The 22,324-nt window shown below is 36.3% G+C and overlaps 1 protein-coding gene across 2 annotated transcripts in view; it reads right to left on the reverse strand.

The window, feature by feature from the left end:
* The window catches only part of Remo (Remoulade), a 180,364-nt gene that overhangs the window by 74,034 nt on the left and 84,006 nt on the right, over positions 1 to 22,324 (reverse strand). Inside the window, exons 14-17 of one of the 2 annotated variants that reach the window (XM_069828272.1) lie at positions 21,144 to 21,393; positions 17,931 to 18,119; positions 16,182 to 16,286; positions 4,950 to 6,946 (exon numbers count right to left, since the gene is read on the reverse strand). In XM_069828272.1, coding sequence (XP_069684373.1) covers positions 4,950 to 6,946; positions 16,182 to 16,286; positions 17,931 to 18,119; positions 21,144 to 21,393 — 2,541 coding nt within the window. Of the gene's footprint in view, positions 1 to 4,319; positions 6,947 to 16,181; positions 16,287 to 17,930; positions 18,120 to 21,143; positions 21,394 to 22,324 lie in introns of those variants that run through there. The other variant, XM_069828271.1, reaches the window with a different exon arrangement.

Genomic DNA, 22,324 nt, shown 5'->3' on the forward strand with positions numbered 1-22,324 from the left:
AAAAATCAAAGAAACCTCATAACCATTTGCCATCAGAATCCTCATGCATAAACTTAAAAAACGAATAGTTAAAACAATATTCGAAAATGGCTTACATTAACGTGATCTGTTTGCAAGAGGAAAGTCATTAGTCTATTTACGAAAAAAAGAGTACTTTCTCTCTCAATTCAGGGAATTATATTTATTTACTTGAATTCACTGTGTTTATACCTGAATCTCGAAAATTATGTTATCAACTTGCCAGTCTCTCACAATTTTGTTAAGATTTTCTCTCCCTTTATTCTTATTTTAAATATCAGCAATAATGCTTACCACTCAAGCTATATACAACACATAACTGATAATAAAAGCACAACAGAAAGAAAGTTATACATTCGAGCCTCTGTACAACAAAAACCAATATAAAAATAAACCCTATTACATCGAAAAATTTTATCAGTCCTAACATATTTCCTAAATTTTAATTATGTTTTATCCATCATTACAAAGATGGTCAAATTTTGGAGAAACCCTGTTGGAATGATGAAAATATTATAATATATTTTTAATTTACTTGGTTTTCATATTCAATATTTCACTTTTCATTTGGTATAGTCTCCTTAGAAATGTTTTTCGTAATTTCATCTACTCTCTTTCATATTTTTGTTGACTGATCTTGTCATTCTTTACAAGGAGTGTGTTACAATAGAACTCTACCTGCTTCAAGAGCACGTGAACCTTTACAGAATTTGTCTTTATGGTTCCTGCCATTGGCGCCTTTCACATTCGAGTGTCAGCTGTTAATGATGGAAGGCGTAATACGAAAACAAATCTGCTTGGAGATTAAATTAACTAAATTAATTAAGATAGGGGATTGAAGCATAAAAAAGTACGGATCTGCGCAGTCAATACCCACAAAATTCATAAAGAAATGCAAGGAAATGAGTCACAAGTGGTAAAATTAATCCTGAATACAAGCATTTAAAAACTGTGGCAGTAGATGATGTTGACTTTGCTACATTTTAGTGGTTTTATGTCTTTAGTATATCACTGAAACACGTGATTGATTTGGAAGCTGAAAATCTTAAAACCAAAAGAGAGATTACAATTACTGATTTTTTTAACATGCCTGAATGTTAAATGAATTTTTACTTCGAATAATGTAATCAATTTCTGTGTAAATATTATTTCATAAGTATATAACGTTGTTTTATACTTATTTCTAGAGACCGGATTTTAAAGAAAAGATTTTTCATCAAAAAAGGAAAAAAAGAAAAAGGAAAGTTATAGCCAAAAAAAAAAAAGGAACTTGAAAAAAAGACTATATTACTCTCCAAAACACACTTCAGCACATTCATGGATATACATGGCACACTCAATCTTACATTTATCTCTTCACAACATAAGGAAAGTGTTGTATTTAATATAGTCAAAAAAGGACTTCAGAAAGGACTATATTACTCCATCAAAAGGGAGCTATTTTAATTGAAAACACACTTCAGCATATTCATGGATACACATAGCATAACCAAGCTTATATTTATGGCTTCACAACATAAGGAAAGTGTTGTATTTGATTACATTCAACATTTCAGTATGTTTCAATATGATTCTGCCTCTTTAAATGCAGAATGTCTTTATAAACTGAAAATGACCCAACATCAACTGAAACCAGAGATGAAAATTTTCTTTTTATCCTGAACTCTAAATCAGCACACTTTATTAGTTTTTCAATGTTTGGAATCAGAAGAAGAACGTATTTGAAGGGTTAAGAGCCATAGTGGGCCAAGCGCCATTTATTAAAAATGGAGAAAGCAAGGGTTAAAGTTAAGTGAATACCAAAGTTTAATGAAGATTGACATATCATTTAGTTTTAATGTGTATACTTTATATTACTTGCTATATGTTTCCACTGAATTATGGTAATAACTTCACTTATTTTTTACGGTTTTAGTAAATGGCACTTGGCCCACTATGGTCCTGAACCCTTCATTTATTTTCACTTGCTCAGAAAGTTTTAGGCCTATCAGAAAACATATAGGAAAATTATCTAAATGTTTGCGATATTCTGTCAAAAAAGGACCAAAATAAGAGATGCTTTTAAAAAAAGGGGGGGGGAAAGGGAATATGGACTAAAAAGGGGAAAAAAAGGGAAGTCAAAACCATAAAATTTGGTGGGAGGAAGATAGTTTTGAACATCACAATTAATTATTTCATGTTTCGTGTTGAAATAAAAAAAAAAAAAAAAAAAAAAAAAAGGAGATTCCCATTAAAAACCGGTCTCTCTATTTCCACTATATTCTCCTTCAGAACATAAATTTGGGCACAATTTCATAACCCGTCAATACAATAGTCCTGATCTAATACAATTTTTTTAATCCCCAGAAAATTGTTGTATCGAGGTTCGACAGTAGCATTATTTTGCATTACATTACAAAATATTCTAAAAGAAATATTGGTATTGCTTAGCCATACATGCCTCTAATATTGTAAAATGCTCATTGCAAAATCAACAGGACCTTGTTGCAATATATATGTGAACATGAGGAAGAATGAAGAATTCATTTTCTGCTTGCAGTGAGAAGACTTTACTTTAAATATTTTACTTATTTCTCTTCAAGGAGGCTTTTTTTTTTTCTTTTTTTCTCTTCAAGGAGGCTTTTTTTTTTCTTTTTAAGTTATGAAGATATCTGTATTTGTGGGACTGATACTTCTGAGGATAATCCAGACAATGTGTCAACTTGTGTTGTGCCAGTTCTTTCTGCAAGAAGCATTGTTAGTCTTGATTGCCACAGATAGAAGGAATTGTTTGAAATTAAACATGTGCTACACTAAATTAGAGAACAGGAAATTTTCCTTAAAGGGGATTATTCCTGTGTTCGTCCATGGCCTGGAATTTAGGTTAAGTTTAGAGTTAACACTGGCACTACATTATCATAATCATTCTATCACATCATCGGGGTAATGTAACTCCGCCTTCCAGGCGCCCCAACCTCAGAAGTGGGTTACAATTAAGCCACGGCCAGGAGAGAAGACCAGAAATGTCGAAAAGACAACCTGGTGGCATTGGATAAAAAAAAAAAAAAATTAAGAGAACATGAAATTATAATAGTCAGATATTGGCTGATATGAAAACTGTAAGCAGCAATCAGAATATAAGAAGAAGTTGCGAAGAAGTGACTAACTAAAACCGAAGTTATAGGATCCACCATTATAAATTAATGGACACTGCATGAAATAGAGGTAATTCTGAAGGGATAGTGAACACATCTATACAAGGAAACAAACCCAACTTAACCATTTTCCCAAGACAGGAACGTAATAAAGCACCAAAAGAGAACCAACTTATAATTTTCCAGAAAGTTTCTAGCATGTATAACAGGTAAGGTCCATTTAGTGAAATATCTAACAAAAACATAGTCCAGTGGCAAATTGGGATCCTGATTCTTTGATTGGTTGATTTCTAAAGACGAACACTTGACAACTAAATTATTGCCTCTTCTTAATTGGTTTTCAATTTATGAACCTCATATTAGTATGTCTAAACTGTTATACAGTATATTAACTAATCAAGCCATTTAACTATAGTATTAATTTAATTTAATTAATATTTGAGGAGAAAAATTCGCTCCGGCGCCGGGGATCGAACCCGGGTCCTTGGTTCTACATACCAAGCGCTCTGACTACTGAGCTATGCCAAATTCAATCCACAGCACCGTATCGAACTTTCCTCCTTCGATGTTTCCCTTTGTGGCCTGACTCCAAGTTAGGCATATATATATATATATATATATATATATATGTTGACGTATATGTCCAATGTCAACTGTCATACTAGGAGCGCACTCAGCTGAGTGACTTGTTGGCCGGGAATCCGCAGTTATTAATGCACTGCTAGCTAAGAGAATATTATAGATATATTAATTTGTCCTACAGAATTTATCTGTAATATTCAATAATATCTCAAATATTAAGTGTCAATATTACAGATAAATTCTGTAGGACAAATTAATATATCTATAATATTCTCTTAGCTAGCAGTGCATAATCACTGCGGATTCCCGGCCAACAAGTCACTCAGCTGAGTGTGCTCCTAGTATAATGGCAGTTGACATTGGACATATACGTCAACACATATATGCCTAACTTGGAGTCAGGCCACAAAGGGAAACATAGAAGAAGGAAAGTTCGATCCGGTGCTGTGAATTGAATTCGGCGTAGCTCAGTGGTCAGAGCGCTTGGTACGTAGAACCAAGGACCCGGGTTCGATCCCCGGTACCGGAGCGAATTTTTCTCCTCAAATATTAAGTCTCAATATTATAGATAAATTCTGTAGGACAAATTAATATATCTAAAATAAATATAATAACTATAGTATGCTTTTACTACGTATATTGTTAGCAACTTTACAGTTTGTTTCTGCATCACATGATATGCCAGTACCTCTGATGGAAAGATATGGTGCAAATGGAGCTGACACATTAGTTCGGCTATATCTCATATTTCAACATATTAAACCTCCTAACATTGGTAATTAAATCAATTTCCCTTTTCCCTTATCATTTTATCTCTAAATATATCATTTTTCTACAGTAATAGAACTTAACAGTAGTTTTACCTCTCTAACAATGTTACTTTTATAGACTTGCCAGTCTGATTCAGTAATAAAACAAAAAATGACATCCCAATAGATCTGTGGTGCTAGTTTCTTTAGAAATACACAGATTTCCAAAAGTGTTCTTGATAGGAACTACAATACGCACCTCTATTGTGGCAAGATAGAGGATTACATTTACACTAAAAATAGGTACGATACCAGAAATGTCTTTGTCACAGGGCAGATGATTTGAAAAGTGTCCCATTTCAAACACTAGTCTCCTTTTTATTTAATGTTGGCACATCGTCAATATCTATACATTCTTCACCACTATAGCCATTTAGTTCTCTAACCGGTAAACTTAGTTTCTTACCTTTCAGTAAATTTTCTGGAGGCTGCGCCATACTATCGATATCAGTGTAAGATTTTTCTTGTTTTGAATGTTCGGAATTTCTCCTATGAAGAGAACCACGATAAACATGTTTATGATGCATATCAGATAAATCACCACCCGATGAAGCAGCAGAACTATTGTCATGTAACTTCTGTTGCACACAGTCTAAATCCAGAGGTTCAGTCTTGATCTGCGTGTTGCAGGGGGCACTACAAGTCACCAGATCTGAACCATTTCCCTTCCCATCTGCACTGTCATCCTGCCAAGTCTTGCGAGTATCTGCAACTGAAGTACTACTGCCTGTCCTTTGCACTGGGAATTTGTCACACGAGTTGTTTGAATAGCACTGTAATTTATTGTCAACGTCGTCTTTACTTAAGTTGTTCACTTGCTGCATCTCACTTTCCATTTTATTCAGTTCTGTTGTCAGGAGTGTCACTTCTTCTGGCAGTTCTTCTACTGATTTAATCCTGTTATTCCCTGAAGTAGAACCACAACCAGAAGCGGGCGATCTGGGTGTTCCATCGTTGTTAAGAGGAGCAGATGTGCTAGTCTCTTCAGCCCCGATTACCAATCTCTCCAGTGGCAAGTTCTGGCTATCGATAGCTACCTCATCTCCACCACTGTCGGTCAGGACATTTGGATTCTGGGATTTCTCTCTATGCCGAGAGTGATGTGGGTGCTCCACATGGATGTTGGTATTGTTCACCTTTGACCCAGGAGCATAGATGCTGGGAGCTACTTTACCACTGGTGTTCTCCATATCTGAAGATAAGAACACTGCACTCTCGGCACGAGTATTGGAGCCGCCATCACTGGTACCTCCTCCTCCATCTCCTCTTCTCCGTGCTCCCAGATTGTTGTGCTTCATGTGTCGACGCTGCTTTCTGAAGAACTTTCGTGCCACTGTGCTCTGATGAGGATTATAGAACATCTCAGCACCGCTTGCTCCAGAAGCTTCAGTGAAGGTGGTGACACTGTTGTTAGAACGATACTGCTGTCGGTGCAGCACTATCAAATTCACATTAGATATCTTCGTGCCAGTTTCAAAATCACATTTCACTGTACCATTCAGCTCCACAGCAGCTTTGGCAACACTGCTATTATGAGACTTGGCAGTTTGGGCAGAGGAGTTGATGCTGTTAGAACTGGAAACAGGTTGAGCTTGATTGGCAGATCGCGGTCCGATGTTGGGCACTGGGGCAAGTGGCTGAGACGGTGGGAGAGAAGGATTGGTGTCGGAGATGCTTCTAGTGCGACAACATCGCCCTCTTCGCCGCCTGCACCAGCATTCCATCAGATGCCACTGTGCTCTGACATCACTCCTCGCAACACAGTAGAAAAATGACACAAACATCCCCAAACAAGATGCTAACAGTCCATACAAAATACTGAAGATTATCTCGTCATATGGGAGGTAATTCTTAAGAGGTTTAGCAGTTGCGAAAGCAGCAGAGGTCCACATCAACAGGTACAGAAGTAAAACTATTACATGTGCTTTCAATTGGCTCTGTGGTGAATGTTCCAGGTCTTCGACGTCACTTGAAGCTGTAGGAGTTGAAGCACTATGCAGACTTGTACGCTCGGCAGTTGCTGTGTTTGTGATGTTGGAATCCAATAAATCCAGATCAACATTCTCAGTTGCTTGTGTGCCTTCTGACAGCTGTCCATTGGTATCCAAGTTCTGGATGCCACAGTGTATGAGAAGAAAGAAGACCAGTAAAAATAACACTAGCAACCCCATGGGCACGAACACTGCACTGAGGGCTGGGCCGGGCATCAGGAAGCAGTGTGAGTATCCGGCATATTCCCTCATGTTCACCGCTCCTGAGATACCACACACAATGAGTGCGATGCCCCACCCAACCAGGTATAAACCCAGAAGAGGTTTCTGTGCTACTGGCTGGTCAGGAGGCAGTTCATCATCAGGTGCAGAGTCCAGTGAATCTGACTTCGTCAGTCTCTTGTACATGTTACTGTAAAATTAAAACCATATATATAAGTTTATGAATTGGTTTCACAAAGTACAGATAAATGAACAAGATAACTTTGCCACATATAAATTTTTATAATCAAAGATCAGCAATCAAATTAATTTAATTACGTCATTCTGCTTAGTTCAGAGAGAACTGATAGAATATCATAAATTAACATGAATGTCTGAAATTGAAAGAATAGAAGCAGTTAAAAGACAATTAATAATGCACTGTACTTCTGAGCCAAGCTCGACGTCTCAATGGGCATAGTTCTCTGTTCTACCACCGATAGCGTCCACTCTCCTCCTAGAATACTGAGTGTCCTCTATTCCCTTCATTTATATTTCTTTAAATCCTAATTGGCCGGCTAGATTATGACACAATCGACAGAGAGAGGAGCCGAGTTTTCCTGTTTCCACTAAAAAGTACGCAACAACACTCGGGAGCAAGCCGTCGGGAGCAAATCGTCGAAAGGAGAGGTTAACATTCGGGAATAAGTCATCGTTTGTAAAGGTTGTATTGAGAATGTTATATGGTTGCTTGTACTATGTGTACCACTCGGATATTTGCATCTCGCAGTTAGCTTTCTTTACTCATTTTGGTTTCTTTCTATCCGTGTCTTTCATACACTTGTTGTACCGTTGAGATTGTAATATTGGCTGGATTCTCTACTTACTCAGCATTATTATATGTAGATAGAAGGATAATTGTTTTATATATATTTCCTTTCTAAATATTGCTGGGATATGTGTTTGACCTTATTTATGGGATAATGTAGTGTATTTTGATACGATAGGTTTTCCAGTTTATGCGAAATGTATTCGCGGGGATTTTATATGTTGCTTAGTGTATGTTTGATTACGTGGAAAACTGCGTCTGGAATATTTACGTCTTACTGAAATCATCATTATATTTCTTGTGTAAATATCATGAGTGTGGGACTGTTCGATAGTAGTATAATGTATCTATTGGGACGGAAGTCAAAATGGGTTAATTTTAACTAGTGGTGATATCGACCTTCTGATTTATCATTTACATACGGTTTCACTTATTCTCGTCTTCTCTTTGTATATCTTGCTTTCCATCTCCCTCTCTCTCTCTCTCTCTCTCTCTCTGCGATAATTATTTTGTTCTATAGTACTAATTTTGGAAGTTATTACTTAACTCAGATTATAATTATTAGAGATTTATGGAATCTTTAACGTGATATTAACTTTTGTACATTCATATATTATATTCATTTTGATTATTTCACTATATTATTTTCCTTAATAAATCTCATTAATTGTGCATTATGTCCATAAACTTATTTATGTATATATATATATATATATATATATATATATATATATATATATATATATATATATGTATATAAATATATATATATATATATAATTGTTTAATTATACATATGTTATAAATTCACACTGACTTATTTCAAAAGTCTTCCACTGCGCACTTCCCAAAAGGACCCAATGCATACTAACAACTGGTGAGTTTCACCCTGGATAAAAATGGTGGTAATTAATTAAAATCTTTAATTACATTCCACGTCACTTCAATATTTGTGTATATGAGCACACCAATAGCTGAATGGCTAGAGCATCAGCTTTCCATGCTGGTAACCCGAGTTCGAGTTCCAGCAGATACAAGTGAAATTTGTATTTAGTATTCATTGAATTAATATGGTATAGTAGTGTTGTGAGATTTAATCGATTAATGGATCAATTTCTGTTGTAAGATTAATCGATCAAAAATATTTAATCGAATAATCGAGTCGATTAAAATTAATCAGTTGTAGTTGATATTAATTTTTATTTTGTTAATACAAACTCATACTAAAAATTTCGACAATATTTCTCTCTAGGAAATTGCTTACTTAAAACTACAAAAGTACTGTTATTTTCTAACTGTAAACCAGATAGAGTAGGGAAATCTTTGCAAAGTGAGAGCATAACTACCTTCTTCTCTTTTTAAAATCTGGTAATTCGATTACAATAGGGGCCAGTCTTCTGTTTCGACTGCTGTAGTTTTGCAGTTGCAGTTTCTGTACGGAGTTTGTATATGAAGGTTGTGTATTTACTTACTTACTTACTTACAAATGGCTTTTAAGGAACCCGAAGGTTCATTGCCGCCCTCACATAAGCCCGCCAGCGGTCCCTATCCTGTGCAAGATTAATCCAGTCTCTATCATCATATCCCACCTCCCTCAAATCCATTTTAATATTATCCTCCCATCTACGTCTCGGCCTCCCTAAAGGTCTTTTTCCCTCCGGTCTCCCAACTAACACTCTATATGCATTTCTGGATTCGCCCATACGTGCTACATGCCCTGCCCATCTCAAACGTCTGGATTTAATGTTCCTAATTATGTCAGGTGAAGAATACAATGCGTGCAGTTCTGTGTTGTGTAACTTTCTCCATTCTCCTGTAACTTCATCCCGCTTAGCCCCAAATATTTTCCTAAGCACCTTATTCTCAAACACCCTGAACCTATGTTCCTCTCTCAGAGTGAGAGTCCAAGTTTCACAACCATACAGAAGAACCGGTAATATAACTGTTTTATAAATTCTAACTTTCAGATTTTTGGACAGCAGACTGGATGATAAGAGCTTCTCAACCGAATAATAACACGCATTTCCCATATTTATTCTGCGTTTGATTTCCTCCCGAGTGTCATTTATATTTGTTACTGTTGCTCCAAGATATTTGAATTTTTCCACCTCTTCGAAGGATAAATCTCCAATTTTTATATTTCCATTTCGTACAATATTCTGGTCACGAGACATAATCATATACTTTGTCTTTTCGGGATTTACTTCCAAACCGATCGCTCTACTTGCTTCAAGTAAAATTTCCGTGTTTTCCCTAATCGTTTGTGTATTTTCTCCTAACATATTCACGTCATCCGCATAGACAAGAAGCTGATGTAACCCGTTCAATTCCAAACCCTGCCTGTTATCCTGAACTTTCCTAATAGCATATTCAAGCGCGAAGTTAAAAAGTAAAGGTGATAGTGCATCTCCCTGCTTTAGCCCGCAGTGAATTGGAAAAGCATCAGATAGAAACTGACCTATACGGACTCTGCTGTATGTTTCACTGAGACACATTTTAATTAATCGAACTAGTTTCTTGGGAATACCAAATTCAATAAGAATATCATATAATACTTCCCTCTTAACCGAGTCATATGCCTTTTTGAAATCTATGAATAACTGATGTACTGTACCCTTATACTCCCATTTTTTCTCCATTACCTGTCGAATACAAAAAATCTGATCAATAGTCGATCTATTACGCCGAAAACCGCACTGATGATCCCCAATAATTTCATCTACATACGGAGTTAATCTTCTCAAAAGAATATTGGACAAAATTTTGTACGACGTCAACAAAAGTGATATTCCTCGAAAGTTACCACAGTTAGTTTTGTCCCCCTTTTTAAAAATAGGCACAATTATGGACTCCTTCCATTGTTCTGGTACAATTTCCTTTTCCCAAATAGCAAGTACAAGTTTATAAATTTCGCTATATAATGCACTTCCACCCTCTTGTATTAATTCTGCTGGAATTTGATCGATACCTGGAGACTTGTACTTTTTCAGATTTTCTATCGCAATTTGGACTTCTGAAAGTGTGGGTTCGGGTATAAATGGCTCAGCAGTTTGTATTTCAATTTCGTCCCGATCATTTCTATTTGGCCTATGTACATTTAGTAGTTGCGTAAAATAGTTTTTCCATCTGTTTAGGATTGATGGAGAGTCTGCAAGCAAGTCACCATTCTCATCCTTGATCACGTTTACCCTTGGCTGATATCCGTTCTTAAATTCCTTTATACCCTTATATAAATCTCGAATGTTTTTATTCTTACTATTTGTTTCTACCTCATTCAGTTTTTCCTTCAAGTAACCTCTCTTTTTATTCCTAAGTGTACGACTTGCTTCCCGTCTTTCATTGAAATAATTATCTCTCTTCTCCTCAACTGGATCCTGTAAGAATTTCAATTTTGCCTGTTTCCTTCTTTCTACTACCATGCAACAATCTTCATCAAACCACGGTTTCTTTTTCTTAGTTTCATAATAACCTATGCTCTGCTGAGCTGCAATTTTGATACTATCTCTGATATTTTCCCACACGCTATTAACATCTAATTCTTTCTCAACTTCGTCGGAACTTTCTAAAGTGGCAAACCTATTCGAAATTTCGACCTGATAATTTTGCTTAGCTTCCTCGTCCTTTAATTTCAAAATATTGAATTTAGTAATATTAACTTGCTGCTCTACTCGCTTGGCTACTGATAATCTTTCTCTTAATTCTCCAATCACCAAATAATGGTCAGAATTACAGTCTGCACCCCTGAAAGTTCGAATATCTACTATACTAGTATGTCTCCGTTTATCTATCAAGATGTGATCTATTTGGTTGTGAGTCAATCCATCTGGAGAAGTCCAAGTATATTTATGTATATCCTTATGGGGGAATGTTGTACTTTTGACAATTAAATTTTTCGATGTGGCAAAGTTGACTAATCTAACTCCATTGTCACTACTAATTGCGTGTAGGCTCTCTTTTCCAATAGTTGGTCTAAAAATATCCTCCCGTCCTACTTTAGCATTGAAATCCCCCAATAAAATTTTCATGTGATATCTAGGGAACTGATCAAAAGTATGTTCCAATTCCTCATAGAAGCTATCCTTTATATGGTCGTCTTTCTCTTCTGTAGGGGCGTGAGCATTTATAACTATGATGTCGCACCATCTACCCTTAAGTACTAAATATGATAACCTGTCACTGATAAATTCGACCTTTTTTACTGCTGATTTTATTCTTTTATGAACAAAGAATCCTGTTCCTAATTGGTGATTATTGTTTCCTTCCCCATAATACAACAAGTAATCTCCTATTTGTGATATGCCATTCCCATCTAACCTAACCTCTTGTACTCCTACGAAGTCTATTCTATATCTAGCTAGTTCTTTTGCTACTAATGTTACCCCTCCTGTTCTATAAAGACTAGTTACGTTCCAAGTGCCAAATCTCAAAACCTTATTTCTTTGCTGTGGTCGTGCCAGAGAATCAGTCCTATTCCGAGGCTTATTATAGGGATACGTAACAAGCTGTTTTTTACGGTGATGGGTTGTTAGCCCTTCGCCCAACCCCCAAGCTGGAGGACCACCCCTTATCGGCTGTCCACGACTGCTTATTCAATATATTCGCAGCTACCCTCCATATCTGGAGGCCGTCTCCTCTATCCGCAACCTGAGGACGCGCCATGCCGTGGTGATAGGGACCCACATTACATTACATGGTTGTGTATTTAGTTTTATAAAGAAAAAAATCAGTTTTCTGTGGTTTGTGGAAAGTGTAAACTCCATGGCATGGCATGTTCTCAAGTTGCGGATCGAGGAGACGGCCTCCAGATATGGAGGGTAGCTGTGAATATATTGAATAAGCAGTCGCGTACCTCCAGTAACGAATGGTGCGTTACGTACGAAGTACATTAACAGAAAGCCACAATTTAAGTCACACTCATAGTTCAATTCTGGCATCTTGTCATTGTGTGGATACAAAGGAAAAATTGTGATGGTGTCGTGTATAGTTCCTGGGGTAGCTCAGTTGGTAGAGCGTTTGCGCGCTAAGCGAAGGGTCACGGGATCGATACCCGGCTCCGGAACAATTTTTCCTTGAAATTATTCAAACCTGCTTTACAGGGACCTACTACCTGAAAGCCAGATTTGCATACAGTAAATGTATGTTAATAAAAATTTTTTTGTTTCATTTTATAAATCATCTCGCGATCCTTCTCACCTCTATACACGACCCCCACACTTTGGGAACCACTGATCTAATATCTTCTTCTCCCCCGAACTCCTCTCCCTTTAAGATAATATAAGATGTAAAATTTTTCTAGGTGACATTTGTCATAAGTGAAACAGACACTGACGCACAACAATTAACATACTAAATAATAATAATAATAATAATAATAATAATAATAATAATAATAATAATAATAATAATCCGTGGCACCACAGCTCTTGAAGGGCCCAGACCAACCAGCCAGCTGCTGGTCTCACATTCACATGCTGAAGCAGAACTGGACGAGCATCTAACCAGAATGGAGGTATCATGTGGTTAGCATGATGATCTCTCCTCCAGCCATTATAGCTGGCTTTCGCAACCCGTTTTCGCTAGCTATTGTAACTCCCCAAGTGCATCATGATGCTGGGTGGGCACCAGTCCCATGCACTAGCCGAAATTTCACGAGAAAATTTGTTTGTCTATAAGGACTCGAACCAGCATGCATTCTGTAACGCAAGTCCTAGACAGGATACCTTAGACCATGACGTGGGACATTATTGCCTCTATAGTGTTTCCAATTTCCATTGTTTTGTGTTGTACTTATTGCTGGGAACTAAATTTGAATTGTGTCCAGAAATCGGCCAACAGAAAGTTGGCATTACTAATTTATCCATCCATCCATACACCCATGTAATGTATTAGTCTGTCCAAATATTAACAAAACTTTCGTGAATTGGTGAACTGATAAACAGTGGAAAATATTTTACGCAGTAAGTCTAGAAAGACCAGATCTTGTTGGTCCAACAGGGGATACCATCCAGAACTATCAGTTCTGCTAATATAGTGAGGATCACGTAAGTGTAGTTCCTAAAAATCTAATATGGCCGTCTCTTCAGTGTTGCCAACTAATACTAGATGTCACCAAAGAGGGTAAAATCACAATGCTATGTACTGAAATAATAATAATAATAATAATAATAATAATAATAATAATAATAATAATAATAATAATAATAATAATAATATTGCATTAACAATAACAATGTATTGCTTATTTACATCTCATCTTTATGTTGCGAGGTGTATCCTAAATGGTTCAATAATTTATAGTATATTTTCCTCCTGGACTTCTCGCATATTATGTTGATGATTAGGATTAGTATGATCTAATATTAAAATCTATTTTGTCTGGCAACATGAAATTCATTGCTTTCACTAAACAGTTTACGATTCATAAGACGTAAGCTAAAATATATTTACTTGCTTGCACTTTCATCAGTTTCCTTTACTGCAAACCGAAATTGTTGCTGCCAAGATAACAGTTAGAAAATAACTGCCAGTTGTAGTATTTGTCAGTACCCGAAATTCGAAACGAAGTTGGTAAAAGAAAATTCAACCTGAAAGCTACAAAATCACTATAATACACTAGCATATGTAGTAATAGGGGAAGAATGGTTAGGTTTCACCCTTAGGCAGTGGCGGCTCGTGAACTTGTGGATTGGGAGAGCTGCAGTAGATTTTGGTACATATAAATTTCACTTCTTGATACCATTATTAATAAGTATAGGACAAAAATAAATGCGCTACATATCGAAAAACCAAAATTTTCTCACTTAGTTGGGAGATGTATGTGGCATAATTTCCTAATCGCTAAAAAAAAAACTAATACCATCAGTAGACACTCAATTTGCAATCTACCAGTTCATTCTGAATTGTCTTAGAATTACCTTTAAACAGTGGCATGTTCCAAATGATTTTTGAGAGGCTCGTTTAGATTACTCACGGACTGTAGCAACCCACGAAAACACCAGAGTTCTTTGAATCGTTTTTTCATCATGTCCCCTAAGGAGAAGTTCATATTGGCCAGAAACGTTGATACAATCAATATTTTTTTTAATAATTTCACGATTTTTCCTCACTTCTTGATTATGTTTGAGAATGTTTGTTCTGTTCGCTTCACTTAATTGCGCAGCAATATTAGTTTCGCCTAACATAGCCAATGAAACAACATTTTTCAGGTGAGATTGTGAAGATTCGTGCGTTTTAATTTTTAGGGGCAGATGTCCTAAATCTGTCACACCACTCCTAGTCTATGAAGTATCACCACCGAAGAGGAGGTAACCACAAATGCTTAACGTAAATTTCATTGTTATACCTCCTTACATATATCCACTATTTCGGCTGGATGAAGCTTGAGTAAGATTTAAGTCGGGTAACGAACGACCCTTTAATTTCACTTCATTACATCAATTTTCTCCGCAAGGGAAAGTTGAGAAAAATAAAATTAATATTCTGTAATTCACACACACTCATGCTTGCACATTTGCACTGGTTAAGTTAAGGTACTAAAACATCACACCAAAGCAACACTCAGATATACTGATGGTCAACAATTTTCTAAAACTGGAAAAGAAGTCTCTTTCGTATTTTACGTGCTATATCAAAAGGATTATACTCGTACAACCATTTTATGTTGAAGCAAATATTAGGTTTTGCTGGAGGCTGGATATATACGTAATAATAAGGCAAAAGAGAATATTAATTTCGTTAAATTAACTCGATAAGATTCTACAACAATAAGTATGTGAAGAGAAAATAAAAATTTTGTCATTAAGTTTCAAGGGAACAGAGAATCCATTTGATGTAGCATTACAATAGCGGTGTGGGAGGGGAGGAAAATCTTCCTTGTGGCCTGGCTCTGCAAGCCACTGCAGCGAAATATGGGTTTTAAACAGTGGCAGTTTCCCTCTGCTTCCCTTCACCTCTCTACCTCCTGATCTAGCAAGGCACACTCTCTATGAGCTGTCCCACCCTGCAGATCCCAGGACGACTTTGAATGCAGTGTCAATTCCAGTACAGTCGACACGCAAAAAGATAATGCATAAGATAATAGTACATATTCCCGGCCAGATGAAATATAAAGCAATTTACCAATAAAAGCTGTAACAATTCTTCTACAAATTAAAATAAATATTATTTTTAATTTCCTGTCAAAGCAGGGAGTGCTGCAGCTCCGCAGATCTCCCTGCCCTTAGGGTATTAAGTAAGCTGATCCGGACTATATACTTATCATCTACAAATAAAATATTAATGCAACAAAAGTAAACTTTAGAGACAAAATTGTTTTTTAGGTACAAAAACCGGAATATTTATTATCCGTGAACAATACTTGAAAATGAAAGACTATGCCCCGAAACAGAGGAAGTCTGGTCATCCTAGACAAGATTTACAAGTATAACTCATCTCGAAATTTACCGAAACGGATTGTTTAGTCCTGAAACTATACTGCTCAAATAAATAACTAACATATTACAAATATGAAAAGTATAACACAAACAAGACAAGTTTCTAGTGGCTTACTTAGTGGTATGACGTAGGATTTAACTGGAAAGTTCCAAGTATAAATACAGATAGATGTATTCTAACTCACCTGGCTGTCACAGCCATCCACAGCAAGGATGACAGAGTTAAATAATGTAACAGCAAACCAACTCCTTGGCATATTTTTACATCTTCAGTTTGATGGATGCCCAAGCTGAAACAAATATATTATGTTATTACTCTATGTCGAACCTACTAAAAAAATGAGTGAAAATTGCCGTATATACACAAAACACTTCAAGAGCAACCAGTTCAAGAATTCCAATAAATACTTCTTAATTAAAATTGCTGTAACCGAGCAAAGTGGCTCAGATGTTAACGTATATGACTTGCATTTGGGAGGTTCAAGGTTCAAAATCCGTAGCCGGTCAATCTGATTGAGATTTTTCATGGTTTTTCTCAATCATAAAGGCAAATACAGCTTGAAAATCTACGTACTATGATTCATCACTGTCTTAATCATCAATATCATAAACATCAAATCAAAATCCAAATCAGTTACATGAACACAAGCCATATAACACACGACAATAGAAACAGGATCTCAACAGTTAACGACCTACAGACATAAGGTACCCAAAAAACCTACATACACAATATGACCTCAGATGTTAAGGTATGTATAAATCAATTCTTACAGAAAAAAAACTGTTGTACCAACAGTAGTATTCATGGATATCTATATTTTCTAATTTTTTCTCCTTGACACTGAAACAAGGTCTTTCGTATCACTGCACTCTGTACTATCTTTACACTTCCCAATATTAGAGAGTTGAATATGAGGCTTTTGGGAGTTTTTTTTTTCTTTTTAATAAAAACAGTGATATTAACCTTCCAATGAATCATTTTGGAGTTAATAAACCTTAACAATAGGATGAAGAGTAATGGAACGGAGAAAAATTCTCTCCGGCGCCGGGATCTGAACCCGGGTTTTCAGCTCCACGTGCTAATGCTTTATCCACTAAGCCACACCGGATACCCACGCAGGACTGAAGCCCACACATCTATGACGTAGTGCAGAGGATGGCCACTAGAGGGAACCCAAGAGTTGGAACTTAATCTGAGACGATTCTGTCCAACGCCGGGGTGGGTATCCGGTGTGGCTTAGTGGATAAAGCATCAGCACGTGGAGCTGAAAACCCGGGTTCAGATCCGGGCGCTGGAGAGAATTTTTCTCTGTTCCATTACTCTTTCATCGTATGATGATGCAGAATATCTGCATGGAAATATCATATGTACTTCGGTACATTAAAATAATATATATGATATGCGTAAATCACTTCGTGATTTAAGACGGCGCTTATTCTGTTGGATCCTGGCCAACTAGTCACTCATAATGAGTGCACCTCAGCACATGTGTGGACTTCAATCCTGCGTTCATAGACATCTATGACGTAGTGCAGAGGGTGGCCACTAGAGGGAACCCAAGAGTTGGAACTTAATCTGAGACGATTCTGTCCGACGCCGGGGTGGGTATCTGGTGTGGCTTAGTGGATAAAGCATCAGCACGTGGAGCTGAAAACCCAGATTCAGATCCCGGCGCCGGAGAGAATTTGTCTCCATTCCATTACTCTTTCATCATATGATGATGCAGAATATCTGCATGGAAATATCATATGTACTTCGGTACATTAAAATAATATATACTTAACAATAGGGCCTGCAGTACATATAATTATAAGTTAAGTGGAATTTGAAGTTAACGCCAGTTCTCAAGTAAAATTACACTTATTTCTAAATGTCAGAAATCTATTCTATAGGAACTGCGTCAGTTTAATACAAGTTACTTATGCATTACCTGTACATGAAACAGAGAAGAGCCATAGCCACCCAGGTGTTTATTAAAGAGTGCTTAGTCTTCTTTGACATCTGAATAGAAGCATGGCAGATGATGTACGTCACTATAGCTACCATTAAGCTTATAACACCAACTACACTACCAACATAGACTGCTGGATGTGAAAATCTAAACTTTGCTCCCGACACCCTGAAACAAATTCCACAGTACTTATATGAGTAGCTTAATATCAAAGACGGACATCTGTCTTCTCCATAGTTTTGATCTAGAGGCAATTTTTTAATTCACAGTGTTCTTTGTAATATTTAAGGCAATTTATTTTATAAATATAATGTTAGAGTTTGCATATGGTTTCAATATAACTGGCAACAGCATGGAAATTTGTATAAAAAACCCACAGCTATCTAAATTTTTATTGAAGTCAGATGTCCGTCTTTGATATTAAGCTACTCATATATATTTACCATTTTGGCAGAGTACACAAATATAAATTTATAAATATAAACAAATATCTCTGTATGTGTGCGTACAAGGGTGTGTGAGTGTATGTGTGCATGCATGCATGGGAGTATGTATGGGTGTGAAAGTGTGTGGGTGTTGTTGTGTGAGCATAGGGCTACATATCTGTGCAAAGAGGGGGAGGGGAGAGAGAAAGGGGAGTTGGAGAGGGAGAGTGAGGGGAGGGGGAGTGTGAGGGGGAGATGGGGGATGGTGAGAGGAGAGGAGTAGCGGTGGAGAGGGGAATAAGGGGAGAGGGGGAGGGGAGGGAGAGAGAGGGGAGTGTGTGTGTGTGTGTGTGTGTGTGTGTGTGTGCATGGGTGTGTAAGTGCATGATGTTGTGCGAGCATGGGGTTACATGTTTATGCAAAGGTGCAGTCAAATGTGTGTGACCATAATTTGCACCTTAAAATCCTTTCATTACGGAAAACGTATTATTTGTCTTTCTTGTGTTAAATTTTATATTACATTGTTAACATGTTTCAGCCTGCTATTGGCCATCTTCAGAACTGTCCTGAACCAGTCCTGAAGATGGCCAATAGCAGGCTGAAACATGTTAATAAGGTAATATACAATTTAACACAAGAAAGACAAATAATACGTTTTCCGAAGTGATACAGTATTAAGATGTATAACAAAGACGAGACGAATCATTTCATTAGTTATCATATAAATAAAGTTCTTAATGTTTGCAGTTTTTCACCAATTTACACAAATTAATGCATAAATAAATTAAGTGGAGTGGGCTGACTCTGAGCAGTGACGACCTGTGTATTGCTGTGACACTAGATGCTATACAGTCGAAACCAGTGAGTGAAATTACATTGTTGACATGCTTTTTGCTAGAAAATATGCCGAAATCAGGGTTCAACGAACTACAGCATAGTGTGAAAAAAAGTTTGCAAATGAACTGCCCAAAATTGGGCGGAAAATGAGAAAGAGTAAATTGGAATGAGTGCTAGAATACAGGTCAAGGAAAAAGACATTCCCTAACCTCCCTTTTGCAGTTCAGTTACAAAGTGTCAACGATTCAGTAAATGTTCTTACACTGCCAACAATCACTAACTGCAATGTCTAATTCAACTGGTGTCAGCAAATTAAAACTAAATATTAGTTCACTACATAAAGACTTTCAATAAAATAAAATTACCCATCAAATATTTGAAAACCAGTTGAAAAACTATCCGGTTTTGTGTACTTCATTTTTCATTTATTATTTTAAATATCATTTTTAAATTCTGAAGACTACTGAGTATAAAATTCTTAACTTCAACTCTTAATTTATATCGTCTCTCATTTACAAATATTTAAAATAATTATTACACATTTAGAGCTTCAGAAGTTTTAAAAAGATTACCACTCATTTACAGCATATTAAATTTCATTTCTGCTACAAATAGATGCTACATACTTTTTTTCTTTTGTCTTAAACAAACCTGGCAAGTTTTTGGTATATATGGTATTCTTGGCATTGGTGATAACAGGTAATTTCCTGTGAAATACCTTTCTTTTTTCTTCAATAATTCACTTTTCGCATTAAGGGGATTAGGTACAGCTTACAGCATTAAAATTTCTGGAAATATTCAACATTTTTTCCTCCATTACTGTATGTTGTACAATAATGAAACGTCCTCCTACTATATGAAAAAAATATTTTTACGATTTAAATTTTTTTTTTTCAAAATTCAAAATGGTGGCAGTTCACTATGCAGTGGTGAAGCGTTTTCCTCATAACTCATAAACTTGTTACCTTTTTCATGTTTTCTCTCTTTTATTTTATTGCTGAAACTCATGTTTACAATAACATGCTCTTTCAACTACATTCCTTAATAAATAATATTTGTTTTTTATTTTGTGTTAGAAGAAAATACTGATATTTGACCATTTTTTAAAATGAATTTATTTTTTATCAGACAATCTATCAAAGGTAGAGGCGTGATCTTGCATCATATTGTAGATATGACATGCATAAATACACACAAAAAATTTCATCACAGAATGTTGGATAGTTTTTGAGATATGTGGGAAACACTTCATCACTGCACAGTGAACTGAATTTTGAAAAAAAAAAAAAAAAAAAAATGTAAATAATTTGTTTTAAATCGTAAAAATATTTTTTTCATATAGCAGAAGGACAATGTTTTACACATACTAATTTTCATTATTGTACAAGATACAGTAATGGAGGAAAAAAATGTTGAATATTTCCAAAATTTTACTGCTGTAAGCTGTATAACTAATATTCTAACACCTCTAGTACTTTGTCACGATTATCAAAAGATACACTGCATATTTCCAGAGTGAAGGCAGGGTATCGGCCACTAAGCAACTGCTTATAGGTGTTGCTTAGCTTAAAAAGGGAACTGTAACTTCCATATTCCATTTATTTAAAAGCACACTACCGGTACCTATCCTGTTGGATGAATTATGTCAAGATATTCTTTAGATTGACTATCTGAAGAGCTACAAAAGCACAATTAATCCAAAAGAGTAGGTTTTCATTGTTATTTCACTAGTAACGAATTTATTGCAATACAAATTATGTCTTCTAAATACTTGTCTGTTATATAATTTCCTGAAAATGAAACTAGTATAAGCATTTCCGAAAATGCTACAAACTTTTCATTACTTTATCCATTTGAAACAATGCTACATCAAAAACTAAACCACCAAGAAAATCTCAAATCTTATAATTAATATAGTAGTTCTACTCACCGTCCCATATGGTCATACAAGAAAATATCTTTCTGCAAGAGTCCAAAGTAACCAAGGCGATTACACTGAAACACCAGCAAACCATGTACGAAATGAGACAGCTGGCATCCCGTTTGACTCCAACCCCCAGTACCATTATTCATCAATGAGTCCCACCAGACTGGTTTGGGAGAGCCAGCTGTGTGGTGCAGGAGTGGAGCCCGCAACATCACATACACAGGATGTGTCAGGTTCTGGACCTCAATCCCCACTGCACAACAAAAATATCACACACTTTTATGTAATCAATTGCAATTTTCCAGCATTTACATTGAAATATCATTAAGAGCAAGAGTTAATCAATTCTCTGTTCAGTAATCAATCACAATATTCAGATAACATTTACTTTTAATAATGAAACATTATTTCATAGATGAGACATGAAGTATGTACACATTTCATGTGAATTAAAATCAATCAATCCAATCAATCTTCTTAATGTATCCAGCTGTTTGGTGACAACATAAAGTCCACTATAGTCCACTGTAGTCTTTTCAGTTCTTGTTTTTCATGAGAAATGAGGGGTATTTTGATTGGTGTTCATTATAGATGCCTGTTGCTATAGTTCCGTCGCTCTAATTTCCGGCAGCCAATCGCGTTGCAGGTCGGTTCATTTAAACATGTGCGTCTTGTGATTCGCTTATGAAGACGTTATTCATTTCTTAAGGCTCGATAAATGCTTAATATAATCGCCCGCCATTTTGGCTCTTTCGTTGGCGTTCGCAGAAAGCATACGAAGAAGTTATTTGCCGCTCAATTATTTGCTCAATTACAGTGCGTTTGATTTATTATCATAGGAGCTACGACACAATAATGTTTAACGGTGTGGCAAATAGATTCCTCATATGATAGCTGAGCAACGAAAGAACAAAAATGGCGAACGATACTATCTACCTAGACTTTATAGAGCCTTCACTTCCTAAGACGTAAGCAAAGAGGAGGAGTCACGCCAGGAATAACAGCGTCGCGATTATAGTAGCCAGAGTTGAGGTGTAGTCAATATATACTGCAGGGCTGTCTTCTGCAACTGGTACTGATGATTTTAATTTACTTCTTTTGTGGTTTATGGATGGACAGTATAGAAGAATGTGTTCCAGATCTTCATCATGATTATTGCACCACAGACAACTAGGAGTATCAGA

The sequence above is a fragment of the Periplaneta americana genome, chromosome 6 (genome assembly GCF_040183065.1).
Source record: "Periplaneta americana isolate PAMFEO1 chromosome 6, P.americana_PAMFEO1_priV1, whole genome shotgun sequence".
In the NCBI taxonomy this organism is placed as follows: Eukaryota; Metazoa; Arthropoda; class Insecta; order Blattodea; family Blattidae; genus Periplaneta; species Periplaneta americana.